Source organism: Castor canadensis, chromosome 4 (genome assembly GCF_047511655.1).
Source record: "Castor canadensis chromosome 4, mCasCan1.hap1v2, whole genome shotgun sequence".
NCBI lineage: Eukaryota > Metazoa > Chordata > Mammalia > Rodentia > Castoridae > Castor > Castor canadensis.
In genome coordinates, this window is record NC_133389.1 from 56,466,317 (window position 1) to 56,483,073 (window position 16,757).

The following is a 16,757-nucleotide window of genomic DNA, read 5'->3' on the forward strand; positions in this document are numbered from 1 at the left end:
CCAGCTATGCAGGAAGTGTAAATAGGAGAATCTTAGTACAGGCTGGCTGGGGGAATAAAATGGAGACCCTATCTGAAAAATATCTAAAGTGAAAATAATTAATGGTTCAAGTAGAAGAGTGCAAGTGCAAGGCTCGGATATTACTGCCAAAAAAAAAAAAAAAAAGCAGTTCAGAACAATGTACACATGTATATAAAGTTCTAAAACTTTCCAAAACTAAAAAATCTCTTCCGAACAGAAAGAAAACAAAAACCAATAAATTGCCAGGTGCCAGTGACTCATGCCTATAATCTTAGCTACTCAGGAAACAAGTCAGTTCGAAACCAGCTGGGCAGATAGTTTGAGAGACTCTATCTCGAAACAATCCATTACCTTGAGAGGCTCAAGGTGAGTTCAAACTGCAGTACCCAAAACAAAACAAAACTCAATGAATTTCAGAACAAAGATTGCCTCAGTAGTAAGAAGATGCCATTTTGGGAGGGACTTTAAAAAATTTTTTATTATCATATTATTGTTGCACTGGGGGTAGATTGTAACATTTACAAAAGTTCTTACACTGTATCTTAGTTAAATTCACCCCCCTCCATCATTCTCCTTTATCCCCTTTCTCCCTGGAATATTTTTTAAAAAGATGGGTGGTGGCTATACATGTTTGACTCCCCCAGGTGATACTGAGGATCAAACTCTCATGGATGTTAGACAAGCACTATACCACTGAGCTACATTCCCCAGCCCAACTACATGGATTCTTGAAGTAAGAATAACCAATGTTTTATAACCAAAAAGCAAAACAGGTAATTTTTAAAAAATCTAATGTTTATCCAAAGTCAGTTCCTTAAGTGAATGAAAAGTAAAAGTTAATACATTAGCAGAAAAGTGGTAAAGGACTATATGGCTGGAGATATATTTGGTAATGTTGGCATACTTTAACTTTTGTTTTCCTTCTATGATTTTTCCTTAACCACCTCCCACCAACTCTTCACCCCAATTCAAAAAAATAAAAAGTTATAGGGCTAGAGGCATGGCTCAAGCAGCAGAATGCCTGCCTTGCAAGTGCATGAGCCCTAAGTTCAAACCCCAATAGTGGGGGGAAGGGGATAATTTAATCATGTTTTTGGTGGCCTGTAAAAATCATTCCTCTGGTATTCTTGCACTTGGATAGTCCCTATCCAATCTGAGATGGCCTGTGACCTGCTTTTCTATGTCCTTGAGACAGGGTCTTGCTATATACGCCATGCTGGTCTCAAACTCAAAATTCTCCTGCCCCACCTTCCTGAGTGCCTGGAATTACAGGCACATACCATCAACAAGAGTGTGGAAGTCACTAGTTTTTTTGTTGATTCATTTCTGTGTCTTTTTTTTTTTCTTTGTAGGCTACTAAGTTTAGAGGCAGTTTGTTACACAGCAATCCATAACTGAAACAGAGCTGAAAAATGAAAAGATACTCCCTGCTAGGAAAAAATTTCCCAAAGCCTAAGCCACTAGACAAATGCCGAGGGTTTGGATGGGGGATAAAAATGACAAAGGGTTTTCTGGGCATTTGAAAAGCACCTTAAAGAAACAGGAGGAATGGGTTGGGGGTGTAATTAGTGGTAGAGTTTAGCATTCGTGCAGTCTTGGGTTCAATCCCCAGTACCAGGGAAAAAAAGAGGGGTGGGGGATTTTGTACAGATTGAAAAAGAGATTCCCTATAGGGGCAAAAAAAAAAAGAACACTATGGTTCTCTCTGCTCAAACAGCTGTACAGTACACCCAGGCAGTGGGGTCAATGTCCTAAACAGCTCAAAATCAACAAGAAGACCATGTAGATGTGGATAAAACTCCCCCACCCTTCCCACCAAAGCATGAAATTCATTAAAACTGGAAACAGAAGGGACTCCAGAAGTTTTGCTTTTGCAATGCTGTGGCAGCCAAATAAGAAAGTAGGCTATCCTGTTAGAGATGCCACAGAATTATGGCACTCAAATTCAACAGTCTCAGCTAACTGCCAGCCATGCCACTGAGTCCACAATGGACCATGGGATAACCAGGCAATGATACTGCTTTCTAAGAGCTCTCATGTGAGACCAGAACCGCTTAGCTGAGCTCAGCCCAAACTGCAGAATCATGAGCAAGTAAATGGTTCCTGTTTTAAAGCACTACTTTTAAAACTACTATATACAAGCTGGATATAATCCCAGCACTCAGGAAGAGCTGGCAGGAGGATCACAAATCCAGATCAGCCTATGTGATATAATGAGTTCAAGGCCAGCCTGGACTATACAGCTATACCTTGCCTCAAAAATAATTTCATTAGTTAAAAAATCCTAAAAAGAAAATAAAAATTGAGAGACAAGAGAACTAATTAAGGAACAGGGTCATTTCAAACTCACCTTATTAACTTGTGATAAGTATTAAATAAAGAACAAAGTTATCACATTTTCTCTGATAAAAAAGTGTTTTGAAGCCTCTCTCCAAGAACTACAGTGATTGGTAGAAGGTTTGAGACTGTTCCAGACTGCCATACTGCCATTTAAGAAGTTGATTTAGATTTGACATTTCAACAGCTTTTTAATTTATTTTTAGCAGTACTGGGGTTTGAACTCAAGGCCTCACGCTTGCTAGGCAGGCACACTACCACTTGAGCCTCTCCATCAGCTTTGACATTTCAACAGCAGATACACATCAAGAATTGCTGTAAAACTCAAGTGCACTTCTCTGGCAGCATTTTGAATCTCTTAGAAACTATCCTACATTCTCTTCTGAAGACATGAAAAGAGATTCTCTTTGTACTAGTGTGATTGTATAATTTGGCTTTTGTTTGCTTCATGATTGCTAGACAGGCACTCTACCACTTGAGCCATACCTCCAGCCCTAATGATTGTACAATTTGGTATCATACAGAAATGAGAATTTGCCCTGATAGTGAACCTCTAGGTGTAGTCCTGACTTGTTGAAATACAAAGGCAATTCATCTTTTTTTTTTTTTTTTTTCGGTACTGGGGTTTGAACTCAGAGCTTACTCCTTGAGCCACTCCAGCAGTCTGTGTGTGTGTGTGTGTGTGTGTGTGATGAGTTTTTTCGAAATAGGGTCTCACCAACCATTTGCCTGAGCTGGCTTCCAACTGCTATCCTCCTGATCTCTGCCTCCAGCTTCTGATATCAACAACCAAATAAATGTTTCTAAACACAGGCTTACTTTGAGTCTGTCCCTACGATAATTAACCATGAAGGATCTATGACACCTAGTAAAACAGAAAACACACTAAATATTATCCAAAACACCTTGAAAAATTCCCCAACCCACTTCCTAGGGCTTCGTGAGCTTGCAAGTACAAAATATTCGCCGAGTATTTTAAGAACTGGAAAGTAAATCTAGCCACTTACAGACGTTTGTTGCTGAGTTAGGGCACTAGGAGCCCGCTATCAGGGTAGTTGGTGATCCCCTACCGTGATGATAAAAGCTTTTACTGAGTATACTACACTAACCATTTTATTGCCATCTAATTTGGCCCCAGTAATTCTGGCTGGCCTGTTACTCTCATTCGCAGTTCACAGAAGCAGGGCAGTGGGGAGGCGCGCGCTGGGGGGAGATCCGGGCGCAGCGCCGCCCGCGTCCCAGGACCCCCCGGGGGGGCGCCGATGACGTCACAGGCTCGCAATTCTTTCTTCTGGACCCGCTTTTGTCTCACTGCCCTACACTAGGGCCCAACCTAGAACTACCAGGGAATGAGGCGGGAAAAGCGGGGCCGGGTCTCTCGGCGCCAGTTATCTCCGCGTGGGGACCCGCATGCTCTCTCCGGGGAAAAGCGCCACCCGGAGAGGCCCGCGAGAGTTTGACGCTTCCCCTTGCAGCGTCCACGCTATCCAGCCGCGGAGGACGCAGTCGCGGACCGAGCTGGAGACCGAGGGGGTCCCAAAAAGGCGGGACGGTACCAGAGACCCTCCCACTCGGGAAAAAACAGTCCCCAAGCAGATGCTCCAGGAACCGGCCATCTCGAGCAGAAGCACGGTCACACTGCTTCTGAGGGCGCCGGACGCAAGCCCGGATCCCCACTTCCCTCCAACTCCGAAAGGGCGCAGGGGGCGGGGGCGGTCGTGAGAGCGAAGCCCCGCCCAGCCCCGCGCGGCCTGCTGGATTCGCCCCGCCTCCTCCCACCGCCCCTTTCTTCCTGCGCCGTCGCGGGCCTGGCGGCGTCTCTGCTCGCGGGTCTGGTTGCGAGACTCGCGTGGGTGGCGGTGGCGGCGGGCGCGGGCCCGGGCCTTGTGCGGCGCGCGCTGCGCGCCCCTTCCTCCTTCGCGAGAGCTGCGGGCCGCGGAAGTGACGTGCTCCCTGGCCTGGAGCGCGTTTGAATCGGTTCCCGGGTGATCCTCGCGCTTGCGGGCTGCTCGGCCGCAACCGCCGTAGCCGAGGAGGAGCTGCCGCGCGCCGGGCCGAGGCCTCGAGCCGCCCCCGCGGGGGGGCTGGAGCTGAAGGGGGGCTGCGCGGAGGCCGCACTTGGGCCTTGAGCGCGGCGTCGGTACCGGTGCCGCTGTCTTTTCTCCTTTCCCCCAATATGGCAGCGCCAGGCGTCGGCGGGCCCTTGGTGGGGGCTGGGGAAGACGGCGGAGGCGATGGCTGCAGGACCGTGTACGTGTTTGACCGGCGTGAGAAAGAGTCTGAGCTCGGGGAGCGGGCGCTGCAGGTCGCGGAGCGCGCGGACTACGCGGGGTTCCGCGCCTCCGTGTGTCAGGTACGGGCCGGGGCAAGGAAGGGATGCGCGGGTGGGGCCGGCGATGGGAGGGGGACGAGAAACCCCGGTGGGTCACCAAGGCAATAAACCTGTCACGCGGCCCGGGCTGTTCCCTCCAGGGCGCCCGCCCGGGACCCGGGGGCTGGAAGCCACGGGCCGGCCTGGAGGACACAGCCCCTCCCCTCCGGAGACCTCGCTGCCGGGGGTTCGAGACCTCAGGGTTCGCAGGCCGCAAAGTATCGGGAAAGGGTGCCTGCTTTGTTTTGTTTTTTTTCGGTACTAGAGTTTGAATCCACTTGAGCCATACCCCAAGCCCTTAATCTGTAACTTTAAAAAAAGAAGCAATAGAGCGAGCAGAGTTGTGCCGAGTGGCTCTGCTTATGAGCGTGGCGAGTGTTGCAGTGGTTACAAATGACCCGGGTGGGTATTACACAAACCGGGGATCACCGGATGATACGGTCCCTCCCGGGGGGTTCTGTCAACTGGTTTCGAGTCCCCAGCCGGGCACTTCCACACAGAACCTTTCATTCAAGTTAGGCTTGCAGGTGGAACTATCCTTCTGGTTTGCTGAGCCCTAACCAAACAGAGGGTGTCCAGACTTAACACACCCACTGTATTGGTTTGCTTTGAAAATGAATGACCGTGTAGGAAAACCTGCTTTAAATTGCGAAGTACTTTATAGATAGGAGGTGGTACTGTTTGCCGGAGCTTTTAAAAGGAGTGCTGTGGTCACGCCCTGAATTAACCACATGGGTACTTTTTATGTTATAAAGAACGTTTAGCTTCCAAGGAGAAAACTTTGAAGCAGTGCTTTGCCTTGAGTGGGCTGATAGGTTTACGGGACTCAACTTTGTACACTTGCTGAAATCATTGAAATTAAGATCCATAGGGAAAAAAAAAACAAAAAAACTTGGGAACGAGGACTTTTATTATTTTTCATAGCTGCATTCCCAGTGTCTAGTACTGCTCTGACACATTAAAATGGCCAGATCAAAATGAATAAATGAATGAATACAAGAACCTATAAACTGAAGTTCATTCTGTGCCTGGATATATGGTAGTGGATTCTCATTGTGAGACTTTGTTGTTCGTTTCATTTTTTGTTTTTCCCACACAAGGTCTTGCTATGTAGCCCAGGCTGGCCACAAATGTACCAATCCTTCAGCCTCAGCCTCAGTATTAGAGGCTTGAACCACCGGCTCTAATACCGGTGTTCTTTGAAAAATGTTGTTGAATGTTTTGTATTGAGAACCATGGCACAGAAGGTAAACATTTTACATTTATTTTGTTAATTTTTTTATTTATTTTTTCAAGGCAGGGTCTTGCTATATTGCCCAGGTTGGCTCAAATTAATTTTATAGAATTTGATCTCTAGCTCAGACTGTCCTTGAGATCATGATCCTCCTGATTCAGCTTCGGAAGTGCTGGGATTATAGGCATGGGCTACCACACCCAGCAGGTTTATTCTTATTATTTGAAAGTATTGGGGTTTGAATCCAGAGGCTAGCAGGAGCTCTACCACATGCCTCCTTCCCTCTCTCCCAGTTCCTTTCACTTTAGTTATTTTTGGATAGAAGCTCAGTAACTTTTTGCCCCTGGGTGAGCATTGACCCACCATCTTCCTGCACCTCCCACAGTAGCTGGAATAACAGGCAGAGGTCTGACCAGGTTTATTATTTTTGTTGCAGAGATCAGTACATTAAAAAAATTATATGGAACCAGAGAGAAAAAAGTAAACATTTTACTTACTGTTAAACTTACTCTAACCTCTTATTCCTCCTCTTTGAAAATCATTGTAGTGCTTTATATTCAGTTTCTTCATTTAGCAATGCAGGACCAGTTGGTTTAGTGCCACTGTTGACATTTATTTTACATTCAACCTTATAATTTTAAGTAGTGCTATAGTAATCATTTTTAAATAAATAAATATAAACGTGTGTGTGTGTGTATATATATATATATATATATATATATGTATGTATGTATACACATATATACTCTTTTATGCACCTTTGTGTCTTTATTATTTTTTTCTCCCCTTGGTGGGGCTGGGGCTTGAACTCAGCTTCATGATTGCAAAGCAGGTGCTCTTATCGCTTGAGCCACACACCCAGTCCATTTTGCTGTGGTTATTTTGGAGATGGAGTCTCACAGACTTTGTCTGGGGCTGGCCTGGAACTTTGATCCTCATAATCTCAGCCTCCCAAGTAGCTAGGATTACAGGTGCAAGCCACCAGTGCAGAACTGGGATTTGAAGTCAGGGCTTTGTGCTTGCTAGGATCTAGGTAGATGCTGTACTGCTTGAGTCACACTTCCAATCCCCCAGCCCAGGAAAATTTCTAAAGCTGCTGCTGCTACCTATTTTTACACTTGATCTTAGCCAAAAGTCCCAGAAGTGGTTAACGATACATATTTTTTAAAAATTTATTTATATTTTCTTTTTGAAACGGGTCTCCCTGTGTATACCAGTCTTGTCTCAAACTCTCGATCCTTCTTTCGCCTCCTGAAGGCTGGAATTACAGGCTTGCAGGGGTTCACTACCATGTCTGACATTTGTCTTTGTGTCTGTTTGCCCATCCTATCTTTTGAGACAGTATTGCTGTGTAGCCCAGGGTGGCCTGGAACTTAGGATCATCCTGTTTCCACCTCCAAAGTGCTGGGATTACAGGTTTGTGCCAGTACACCCATGGTGATACATCTTTTTAAATTGCTTTTCAAAAAGATTGTGCTAATTTTTTCTCCCTCTAGAAACACACTATATTTCCTTCTCCCTTTCCCTGTGAGATGTCTAAGTAACTTTCTTGGGGAAAATAGTATTAATCTTTTATTTAGAACTAGAAATTCACTCTAGGAGATATTAACTTACCTAAATCAAATATAAAAGTCAAGTTATTATTGGAACCCAGAAGCCATGTTATTCAGGTTGTACCACTCTGCCTCAAAGTTCTTTACTATGGGGAACAGGGAACATGTTTTTATGCTTTCGGTGTTCAGTTTAAAATCAAGGAAAACATTTCCTTTGACTAATTTTTTTCCTTACTCCTCTCTTTCACTCATTCTTGATAGAACAGATGAAGGTTAAATTTGATTAGAAATAAGAGGAGAACTAGTAAGAAAAGGAAGATTAGAAAGACTAACTTTTTTTTGATGTTTTTGGGGTTTGAACTCAGGGCCTCACACTTGCTCTGGGCAGGCACTCTACCATTTGAGCCACTCCACCAGCCCCATGACTAACTTTTTTTTTTTTTAAACAGGTCTGCATTTTCAAGCATCATTAGATTATACCACACATCCCATAATATTGTTTTTATTATATATGTATGAAAAACTGAACTAAGTTCCTGAATTAAGTCTTAAGATTTTATAGTTAACAAGAAGTGAAACTGGAATTGGAATCTAGATTAATTTGAATTAAATGTAAAAAAAAAAAAAAAAAACTCTCCACACTATTTACTAGAGTCTTCACTTTTCCTTTGTAGGGAGAACACAAAATGCTACATTAATGTTTTTTGATAAATGCCAGTTAAACCAATAAGTGCTTGTAGTGCCAGAGTGGATTAGGAATCCTGAACTGTTATTTGAGGAAACTCACCTTGTGGAAAAGGAGAAGTATTTTGAGAAAGAGAGAAGGAAAGGGTAAATCTGAAGAAGCTATGAGACCTCTAGAAGCAGCTATTGACTCATTTGAGCCTTTGTGGCCTTGCAGATCAAAGATGAGACAATTACTCATTAGTTTTGAAATATACTCACACCCTTACTTTTGAGAAATTGTTTCCTTTTTCCCTTATGTAGCCCCACTGTAGCTTTTTATCCTGTCATAGCACTTGTTACAGCATTTGGCTCCCAGAAGTCTCAGATTTATTGTAGAAATTGGTTAGCATATTTAAAAATTAAAATACAAAACTCCTGGAATAGCTATAAAATTTTTTTAAAAAACTTTGAAAAAAAGAGCATCCCGCTACTTGGCAGGAAGAGATCCCCAGATCAAGGCCAATCTGGGATACATAGCAAGGCTGTCTCAAAGAAACCAAAATAACAACTACAACAAAAAGAAAATAGAGGGGATAAAAAGAATAAAGTGAACTAAAACTACCTGACTTCAAGACTTACTAGAAAACTACATTAATCAAGCCAGTATAGTACTGATATAAACACAGGCATAGATTAATACAGAAATGGATCTGGACATACATGGCCAAATGATTTTTATTTGAAAATTTACATTTTGTGTCTGAGCCTAGTTGTCCATGCCAGTTCCAGTACTTAGGAAACGGTCGCAGGAGCATCTTGAGTTTGAGGCCAGCCCGGACTAGTAGTGAGACCAAGTATTCCAAAAAAAAAAATATTTAAAGCATTTAAATTATGCTAGGCAGGCACTCTATCACAGAGCTAACATCTGTAGCCTCTATTTCTTTAACAAGTAAAAATTGTTTATACTTAATGGTGTACAATGATGTTTTGACATACGTATATATAATGGAATGGCTAAATCAAACTATTTAGCATGTACCTCACATGCTTTATTTATTTTTGAAGAGAACACTTAAAGTCTGCTTTTAACAGTTTTCATACTTTTTTGGGGGGATGGGAGGTAGTTGAGACATGGTCTCACTATAGTTCAGCCTGCCTTCAAATTTGCTATGTAGTCCAGGCTAGCCTCCTATTAAGTATCCTCAAGTCTCTGCCTCTTAAGAACTGAGATTAAAAGGGTGAAACACCACACACAGCAGTGTTATTAATAGTAGTTCCTATGATGTTTACTAGGTCTCTTGAACTTAGTCCTTCTGTGTAATTGAAATTTCTTGTCCTTTGACCAACATCTTCCCAACCCCTCCAGCTCACCTTTGAAATTTCTTGTCCTTTGACCAACATCTTCCCAACCCCTCCAGCTCACCTTCACCCTGTTCAACTCTGATAACTATTCTTTTACTCTTTGTTTCTATGAGTTCTAATTCTTTACAGTCCATATATAAGTGAGATCATGCAGTATTTGTCTCTCTGTGGCTGGCTTATTTCATTTAACATAATGTTCTCCAGGTTCATCCAAGGTGTCCCAAATGACAGGATATCTTTCTTTTTTGAGGCTGAGTGGTATTTGTCTACATACAGTAAGCCTAGCCTGCCTTATTTGAGCATTTAGTACATGAAATTTTGAATAAGCACAGTCAAAAATAAATAAAATCAAAGTTCAAAAACAAAAATTTAAAAATTTCCACGAACATTACACAGCTCAGTTGAAGCAGAGAAACTCTTAATCCAGCATTATTATCAGTTGTGTTTAAAATATGTGACCTGATGAGTGTTTCCTTGTCTTTAACTTTGTCAAAATAAGCTCGGTGCTGTTGACTCACCCCTGTAATCCAAGTTACTAGGGAGGCAGAGATCAGGAGGATTGAGGTGAGGTGCTGAGATCAAACCCCACCAAAAAAAAATTGTGAGAATATGCTTCCTAAAAAGGAAATGGTGCCCAAAAAGCAAGGTAAAACTGAATGTGCTTAATTAAAGTGACCAAGTACCTTCAGCATAAGTTGGATTTCATTATGGAAAAAATAAATCAAGCATCTGCAGTACAGAAGTGAACTCTGCATCCTGAGCATTCAGTCTGTCCTCAGCGGCAGCCTGCTAGGAACCATAGATCCATGTATATCAAGGGTCCAATGTATACCTCATTTCCTTTATCCTTTCATGCATTGATTGACATTTAGGTTGATTTCTTATCTTGGCTACAATGAACATGGAAGTGCAGATACTTTTTCAGCATACTGATCTCATTTCCTTTGAATATATACCCAGTAGTGGGTTTGATGAGTCATGTCATAGTTCTGTATTTGATTTTTTCTCTCTTTTATTAGCATATATTGTACAAAGGAGTTTCACTGTGATATTTCCATGTGTGCATGTAATGTAGTTCACTTCCACTATTATTCTTTCTTATCTCCCCCTTTAAAAACAATTTTTAACAGGCTTCAGTATTCTGTTTTAATACACATATTCACCCCTTCCCTCTTAACATTCTCTTTCACCTGATCCCCTTTCCTCTGGTTTCCACTCCTAAACAGTCCCTGTTTTACACTTATGTCATTTGTTTTTGTTTTTTAGATCTAGATTCTGCATATGAGAGAGAACATGTGATATTTGTCTTTCTCAGTCTATTTTATTTCACTTAACACATGATGTGTTCCAGTTTCATCCATTTTCATGCAAATGACATAATTTCATGTATATATATATATACATATATATACACGTACACATACATATTTATATTTTTTTGGGGGGAATCCTTCATATTGTTTTCTATAATAGCTGTAGTAATTTACATTCCCTCCAATAGTTTGGTCTGTTTTTTGTAATAGCCATTCTAAAAATTGTGAGGTAGTATTTCATTGTTGTTTTAATTTGCATTTCTCTGATGATTAGTGATATAGAGCATTTTTCCATATGCAATTTGAGCATCTCTAATATGAAAATCTGAAGTCTGAAATGCTCCAAAATCTGAAACATTGAGCACTGACATGTACCAACTGGAAAGTTCACCATGAAACTATTATGTACAAAATTATTGAAAATACTATGTAAAATTACCTTTCAGAATATGTATAAGATATGATGAAACATTGATAAATAGCTTAGGTTGGGTTTGAACTTGCTTTGTAGCACAGTCTAGCCTTGAACTCATGATCTGCCTACCTCAGCCTACTGAGTGCTGTTATTACAGGTGTGCACAACCATGCCTGGCTAGATTTTGTTCCAGTGGAGGAAAATTAAGGCAGTCCCCTGTTTAGGATAGTTTGACTTAAGTGTTCAGCAGAAAAACTATACTTTGAATTTTGTATTTTTATCTTGTCCTACATAATAGCATTTTGTTTGTTACTTTCAGTACAGTATTTACTAAATTATGTGAAATATTCAATACTTTAAAAACAGTTTTGGACTGGTGGAGTGGCTCAGGTGGTAAAGCACTTGCCTAGCAGGCATAAGGTTCTGAGTTCATCCCCTAGCACTGCCAAAAAAAATCAGAATAAATACTTTATGTTAGATGATTTTGTTTAACTGCAAGTGTTCTGGACACATTTAAGGCAGGCAGGTCTAAGCAATGATGTCCAGGGCTTCATTTCTCAAGGGTGTAATTGCAAAGCATATATATTTTTCTAAGTTTACTAAAGTATGCAAAATTGCATTCAAGTATGGTTACACTAATTTTCAGTCCTATCAACAATGTATAAGGTCCCATCCATTTCCTTATATGGAAGCCTACATGTGATAGGATCAGAATGTAAGAATTTTTATTTTAACGGGAAAGATATAAAATTAGTTTCTCTGAAAACTAGTGAGGTTGTGTATCTTCATTTTTTCTAGTCTTTTCCTTTAAGATTTTCATGATTTGTATCATTTTAATAATCCTTTCAAAATTACTACCCTGTTTTCTTCTATAATTTTGGATGACTAGGCATCTTGCTTTGGGAATAGAATTGTATAGAGCTTAGTGGTAGAGCACATGTCCAACATGCAAGAAGCTCTGGATTGGATGCCAGCATTATAAAAAAATTGCTTGAATTCATGTATGTTGGGATAGGGATTTTATCTTCTTACATGTGGTTAACTAGTTGTCTAGTGTTACTGAATATTCTTTCCTCAACAATTTATAACTGTCACCTCTTTTATTTGCCAACCTCCCTATGCATATGTGTGTGGGCCTGCTTCAGAGCCCTTTATTCTAATGGTTTACTCTAGGAATTTTAAACTAGATATTTTCTTATTTTAAAAAAACCCTTCAAACATACACAAAAAGAATTTAAAAATGAACTTCCATATTTTCATTACCCACATTTAACACTACCAAGAATTTGCCACACTAGCATTATTTTGTCTCTTGTGAAAAAAAATTTTTTTTATGGTACTAGTGTTTGAATTTAAGGTCTGACCTTGCTAGGCAAGTGCTCAATCACTTGAGCCACTCCACCAGCCCTTTTTTGTGTTGAGTATTTTCAAGGTAGGATCTCATGAACTATTTGCCCAGGCTGGCTTTGAATTGTGATCCTCCTGACCTCTGCCTCCTGAGTAGTTAATGCAGGCATGAGTCACTGGTTCCTGACTTATAAATGTATTTTAAAGCATATGCCAGGCTTTAGTCCATTGTACCTCTGTGTACTATCATGAATATCTATTACACTATGAAAATTAAACTTTTTTTTTTTTTCTTTTAATGTAGCCCGGGCTGGGTTCAAGCTTGAGATCTTCCTGTCTCAGACTCCAAGTGCCGGGATTACAAATTTGTATCACCATCCCTGGCTCCAAAATTGAGCATTTTTAATATATAGAATTTCAGTCCATATTCAGATTTCTCTGATTGTTTAAAAATGTCTTACAGTTGGCTTGTTTAAAATCAGAATTCAGCAGGGAACTCAAATTGACTTTTTCTTTAGTTATATTTCCTAATTCTTTTCAAACTTAAAGCTTGGGCAACCCCCTCCCCCAGTTCCTTTTTAATTTTCCTGCAATTATTGATGAAATCAACTAGGTTTTTCTTGAATATCCCACATTCTAGGATAGTTTGTGCTCCTTTATGATGTCATTTAACCTGTTTTATTTCCATGTGTAGTCTGTAAATTATGAGTATTAAAGGCTTAGGATCAGATGCAGTGGCTTAGGTCTGTAATCCCAGCTACTCTGGAGGCAGAGGTTAGGAGAATAGAGGTTTGGGATCAGATTGGTCAAAAAATTTGAGAGATCCATCTCAACCAATAAAAAGCTGGGCATGATAGTGAGCACTTGTCCTCCCACCTATGTACAGGAAGTGTAAATAGAATTGTGGTCCAGGCTATAAATGCAAGACCTTATTTGAAAAATCACTAAAGCAAAAAGGGTTGGAGACATGGTTCAAGTGGTAGAGCACCTGCCTAGCAAGTATGAGGCCCTGTGGTCAAACCCCAGAACTGTCAAAAATAAGTAAAGGCTTGATTAGCATTAGGTTTGATTGTTTTGAGGTTAAGAGGCAAAGAATACTTTGTAGGTGGTACTGGTACCACATAGCACATTACGTGGCACATTGTGTGAATTTTTCACCTAATCTTAGTATTACAAGTAACTTGGGTGGTTTCAGCTGAATTCCTGGTGATGCTCTGATTGCTCTTCCTTTTATATTTATTTGCTGAGATGATTTTTTTCTCCCCCGTGTGTGTGGTGCTGGGGAATAAACCCAGGGCTTCATTCATGTTAGCCAAGTGCTCAACCACAGAGCTACATCTTCAACCTTAGCTGAGATTCCTTAAAGAACTTTACCTCATAAACTAGAGCTATTTGGTTACCCTGGAATACAATTTGTACAAGAAAGACAGGATAAATGATTTATTCTTTCCCTGTAATTTGTCAGTGTTCAGATTAAGGAGTTGGTGTCCCAGTTTTGTTTAGTACCACTATTCGAGATTTGAGTCTCTAATATATATATTTAAAGATGTCTTCAAATGGGAAGGTTGATCCAGATTAACTTGTCTGTCACTACCTGAAGGAAAAAGCTTTTCCATTTGGGTATCCTTTTGTTGTTTCATTTTAGTAAAAACGTGTTTACTGATTTTAGTTTAAATGAGATTAACTCATGATTTTCTCATTTTTTGGAGAGTTCTGAGATTTCACTGTTCATGTATTTATTGATCTTTTGTATTTTTCCATTTTGATATTATTCATACCTTTGCTTTTTTGTTGATTTTTACCTTTTTGATTAGTGAAGGCTTTTTCTTTCTTGTTGGAATTTGTTCCTGTTATAATTTGCTTTAATGTTTTAAAATTGCTCTTTTGGAAGGTGTTATAATAGAAAACTTATTCAATATTATCTGCATAGCATAACTTGTTCTGAACCTGAGTACTATAAACCATTCACTCAGTTTCCTCTGCTTTTATACATTTAAATATCTATATGAAATAAGTGTTTCATTAATGCTTTGCTTCAAATAAATTGATTACTTGTACAATGTAAATTCATATGTTTGTCTAGGTGAGTCTTATTGATGTTAAAACCATTTCAAAATGCCCCACCTTAATTATGTGTGTTCCTAGGTAGCAAAATAGGAGAAAAACCAACCTGGTTAAACAAATAAGTAATTTATATGTCATATTAATTTTGAAAAGGCAAAATAAAAATACTGAGTTGAATATTTCCTAGAAAAATAAGTATAGCAACTGTTGCAAGATTATAATATACTATCAGTATTTTCACATTCTTGTAAACTTGAGTCATACATTTGTTTTCTTTGTGTAATAATTATTTTTATTTCTCTTATTTTGGATAGACAATTGGCATTTCACCTGAAGAAAAATTTGTTATTACAACTACAAGTCGTAAAGAAATTACTTGTGATAATTTTGGTAAGTAAGCAGCTCATCCTTTTATATTTAATGTGTAATGATAGAACAATAACTATTTTATTGCACAGGGACATATCTAAAACTATTGATTTTGGTTACTTTCTTGTGATGAGAGAGGAAACTGGCTATATGTATAGTTTGCTCAGAGGTCATATTTTTCAAGTACAATTAAAGGTAAATAGTTGTCAGTTAGGGCTACAGCAGGTGAGGGCTTACCCAGTACCTAGCACCAGTCTTCCATTTGGGCCCTTATGAAGCTTTTAGCCAACTTGAATTCTTCCACTATTATTTTTTTTTCCCATTAGTTTCTAAGATCTGCCAGATTTTATTTCCGTTTTTTTGACGGTTCTGGGGTTTGAATTCAGGACTTTCTTGTTTGCTAGGCAAGCCCTCTATAGCTTGAGCCAGGCCTTCAGCCCTTTTTGTTCAGCTTCTTTTGGTCCAGGTCAGGCCAACCTGATCATGATCCTCCTTTTTTAAGCTGTCACTGCTGGGATAATAGGCATGAGCCATCATGCCCAGTTTTTTGCTGTTGAGATGGGGTGTTGAAAATTTTTTGCCCAGACTGACAATCTTCCCAATTGCATCCTCCCAAATAGCTAGGATTTCAGCTGTGAGCCACTGATGCCTGACAAATATATATCTTTTGTTTTTGTAACTTGCCAGATTTTCAAACTTGATCCTATTTATTTATTTATTTAATGTGGTGCTAGGTATTGAACCCAGGGACTTACTTGTGCATTATGCTAGGCAAGTACTCTACCATTTGAACCACACATCCCCGACCCTTTTATTTTTATTTTGTTTTTCAGACAGGGCCTTGCCACTCCCTTTGGCTTGGTCTCTAACTCATAACCCTCCTGCTTTAGCCTCCCTAGTACTGGGATTACAGAGAGCACCACCACTCCTGGCTTTTTTTGTTTATTTGGTAGTTTGTTTTGAGATAGTTCTTGCTATGTAGCCTAGGCTGGCTACTCACAATCCTTTTGTCTCAGCGTTCCTAGAACTGAGATTACAGATGTGCTCCACCACACCCAGGTTCTTTTCCATTGATGTTCATATCTGTTATAATGCAGATTCCCATCTGATTTCCTGTGGTACTTTAACTTATTATTTGATTGTGTCAGATAAGTGGAAATGTTTATGCCATTGATACCCTTAACAAAAAAACTGGAATGTATAGATAGATACATTGTTTGAGGGTATCAAACAATGGTTTGAGGGTATTATTGTTGAAGTTATTTCATAGCTACAATTCGCATCTCCAAAATTATAAGTTCTTTGAGGTTTGATACTACGCTAGCACTTAAGACTTTAATTCTCAATTACAGGTGAAGCTGTTAAAGATGGAGTCACTCTGTACCTGTTACAGTCAGTCAATCAATTACTACTAACAGCTACAAAAGAACGAATTGACTTTCTACCTCACTATGACACTCTGGTTAAAAGTGGCATGTATGAATATTACGCAAGTGAAGGACAAAATCCTTTGCGTAAGTATTCTATTTGTGCAAATTTTGAAAAACTGTTACTCTCCTTTTATCTCCTGATCACATGTCCCATTCCTTCACATTTTATAAATTCTCTCATTCTACTTTTTTTTTTTATTATTATTCATTTATTCACATGTGCATACATTGTTTGGGCCATTTCTCCCCACTGCCACCCGCCCCCACCCTCCCTT

General features: G+C 40.0%; 1 protein-coding gene across 2 annotated transcripts in view; it reads left to right on the plus strand.

Moving 5' to 3' along the window:
- The first annotated feature begins 4,226 nt into the window (after nt 1-4,226).
- Smchd1 (structural maintenance of chromosomes flexible hinge domain containing 1) overlaps nt 4,227-16,757 on the plus strand; it is a 135,871-nt gene continuing 123,340 nt past the window's right edge. The window contains exons 1-3 of one of the 2 annotated variants that reach the window (XR_012447116.1): nt 4,227-4,711; nt 14,998-15,073; nt 16,405-16,566. Coding sequence is in view for 1 of the 2 variants with exons in the window: in XM_074070221.1 (XP_073926322.1) it covers nt 4,535-4,711; nt 14,998-15,073; nt 16,405-16,566 (415 nt within the window). In the remaining variant the exon portion in view is untranslated. The remainder of the gene's footprint in view (nt 4,712-14,997; nt 15,074-16,404; nt 16,567-16,757) is intronic. The other variant, XM_074070221.1, reaches the window with a different exon arrangement.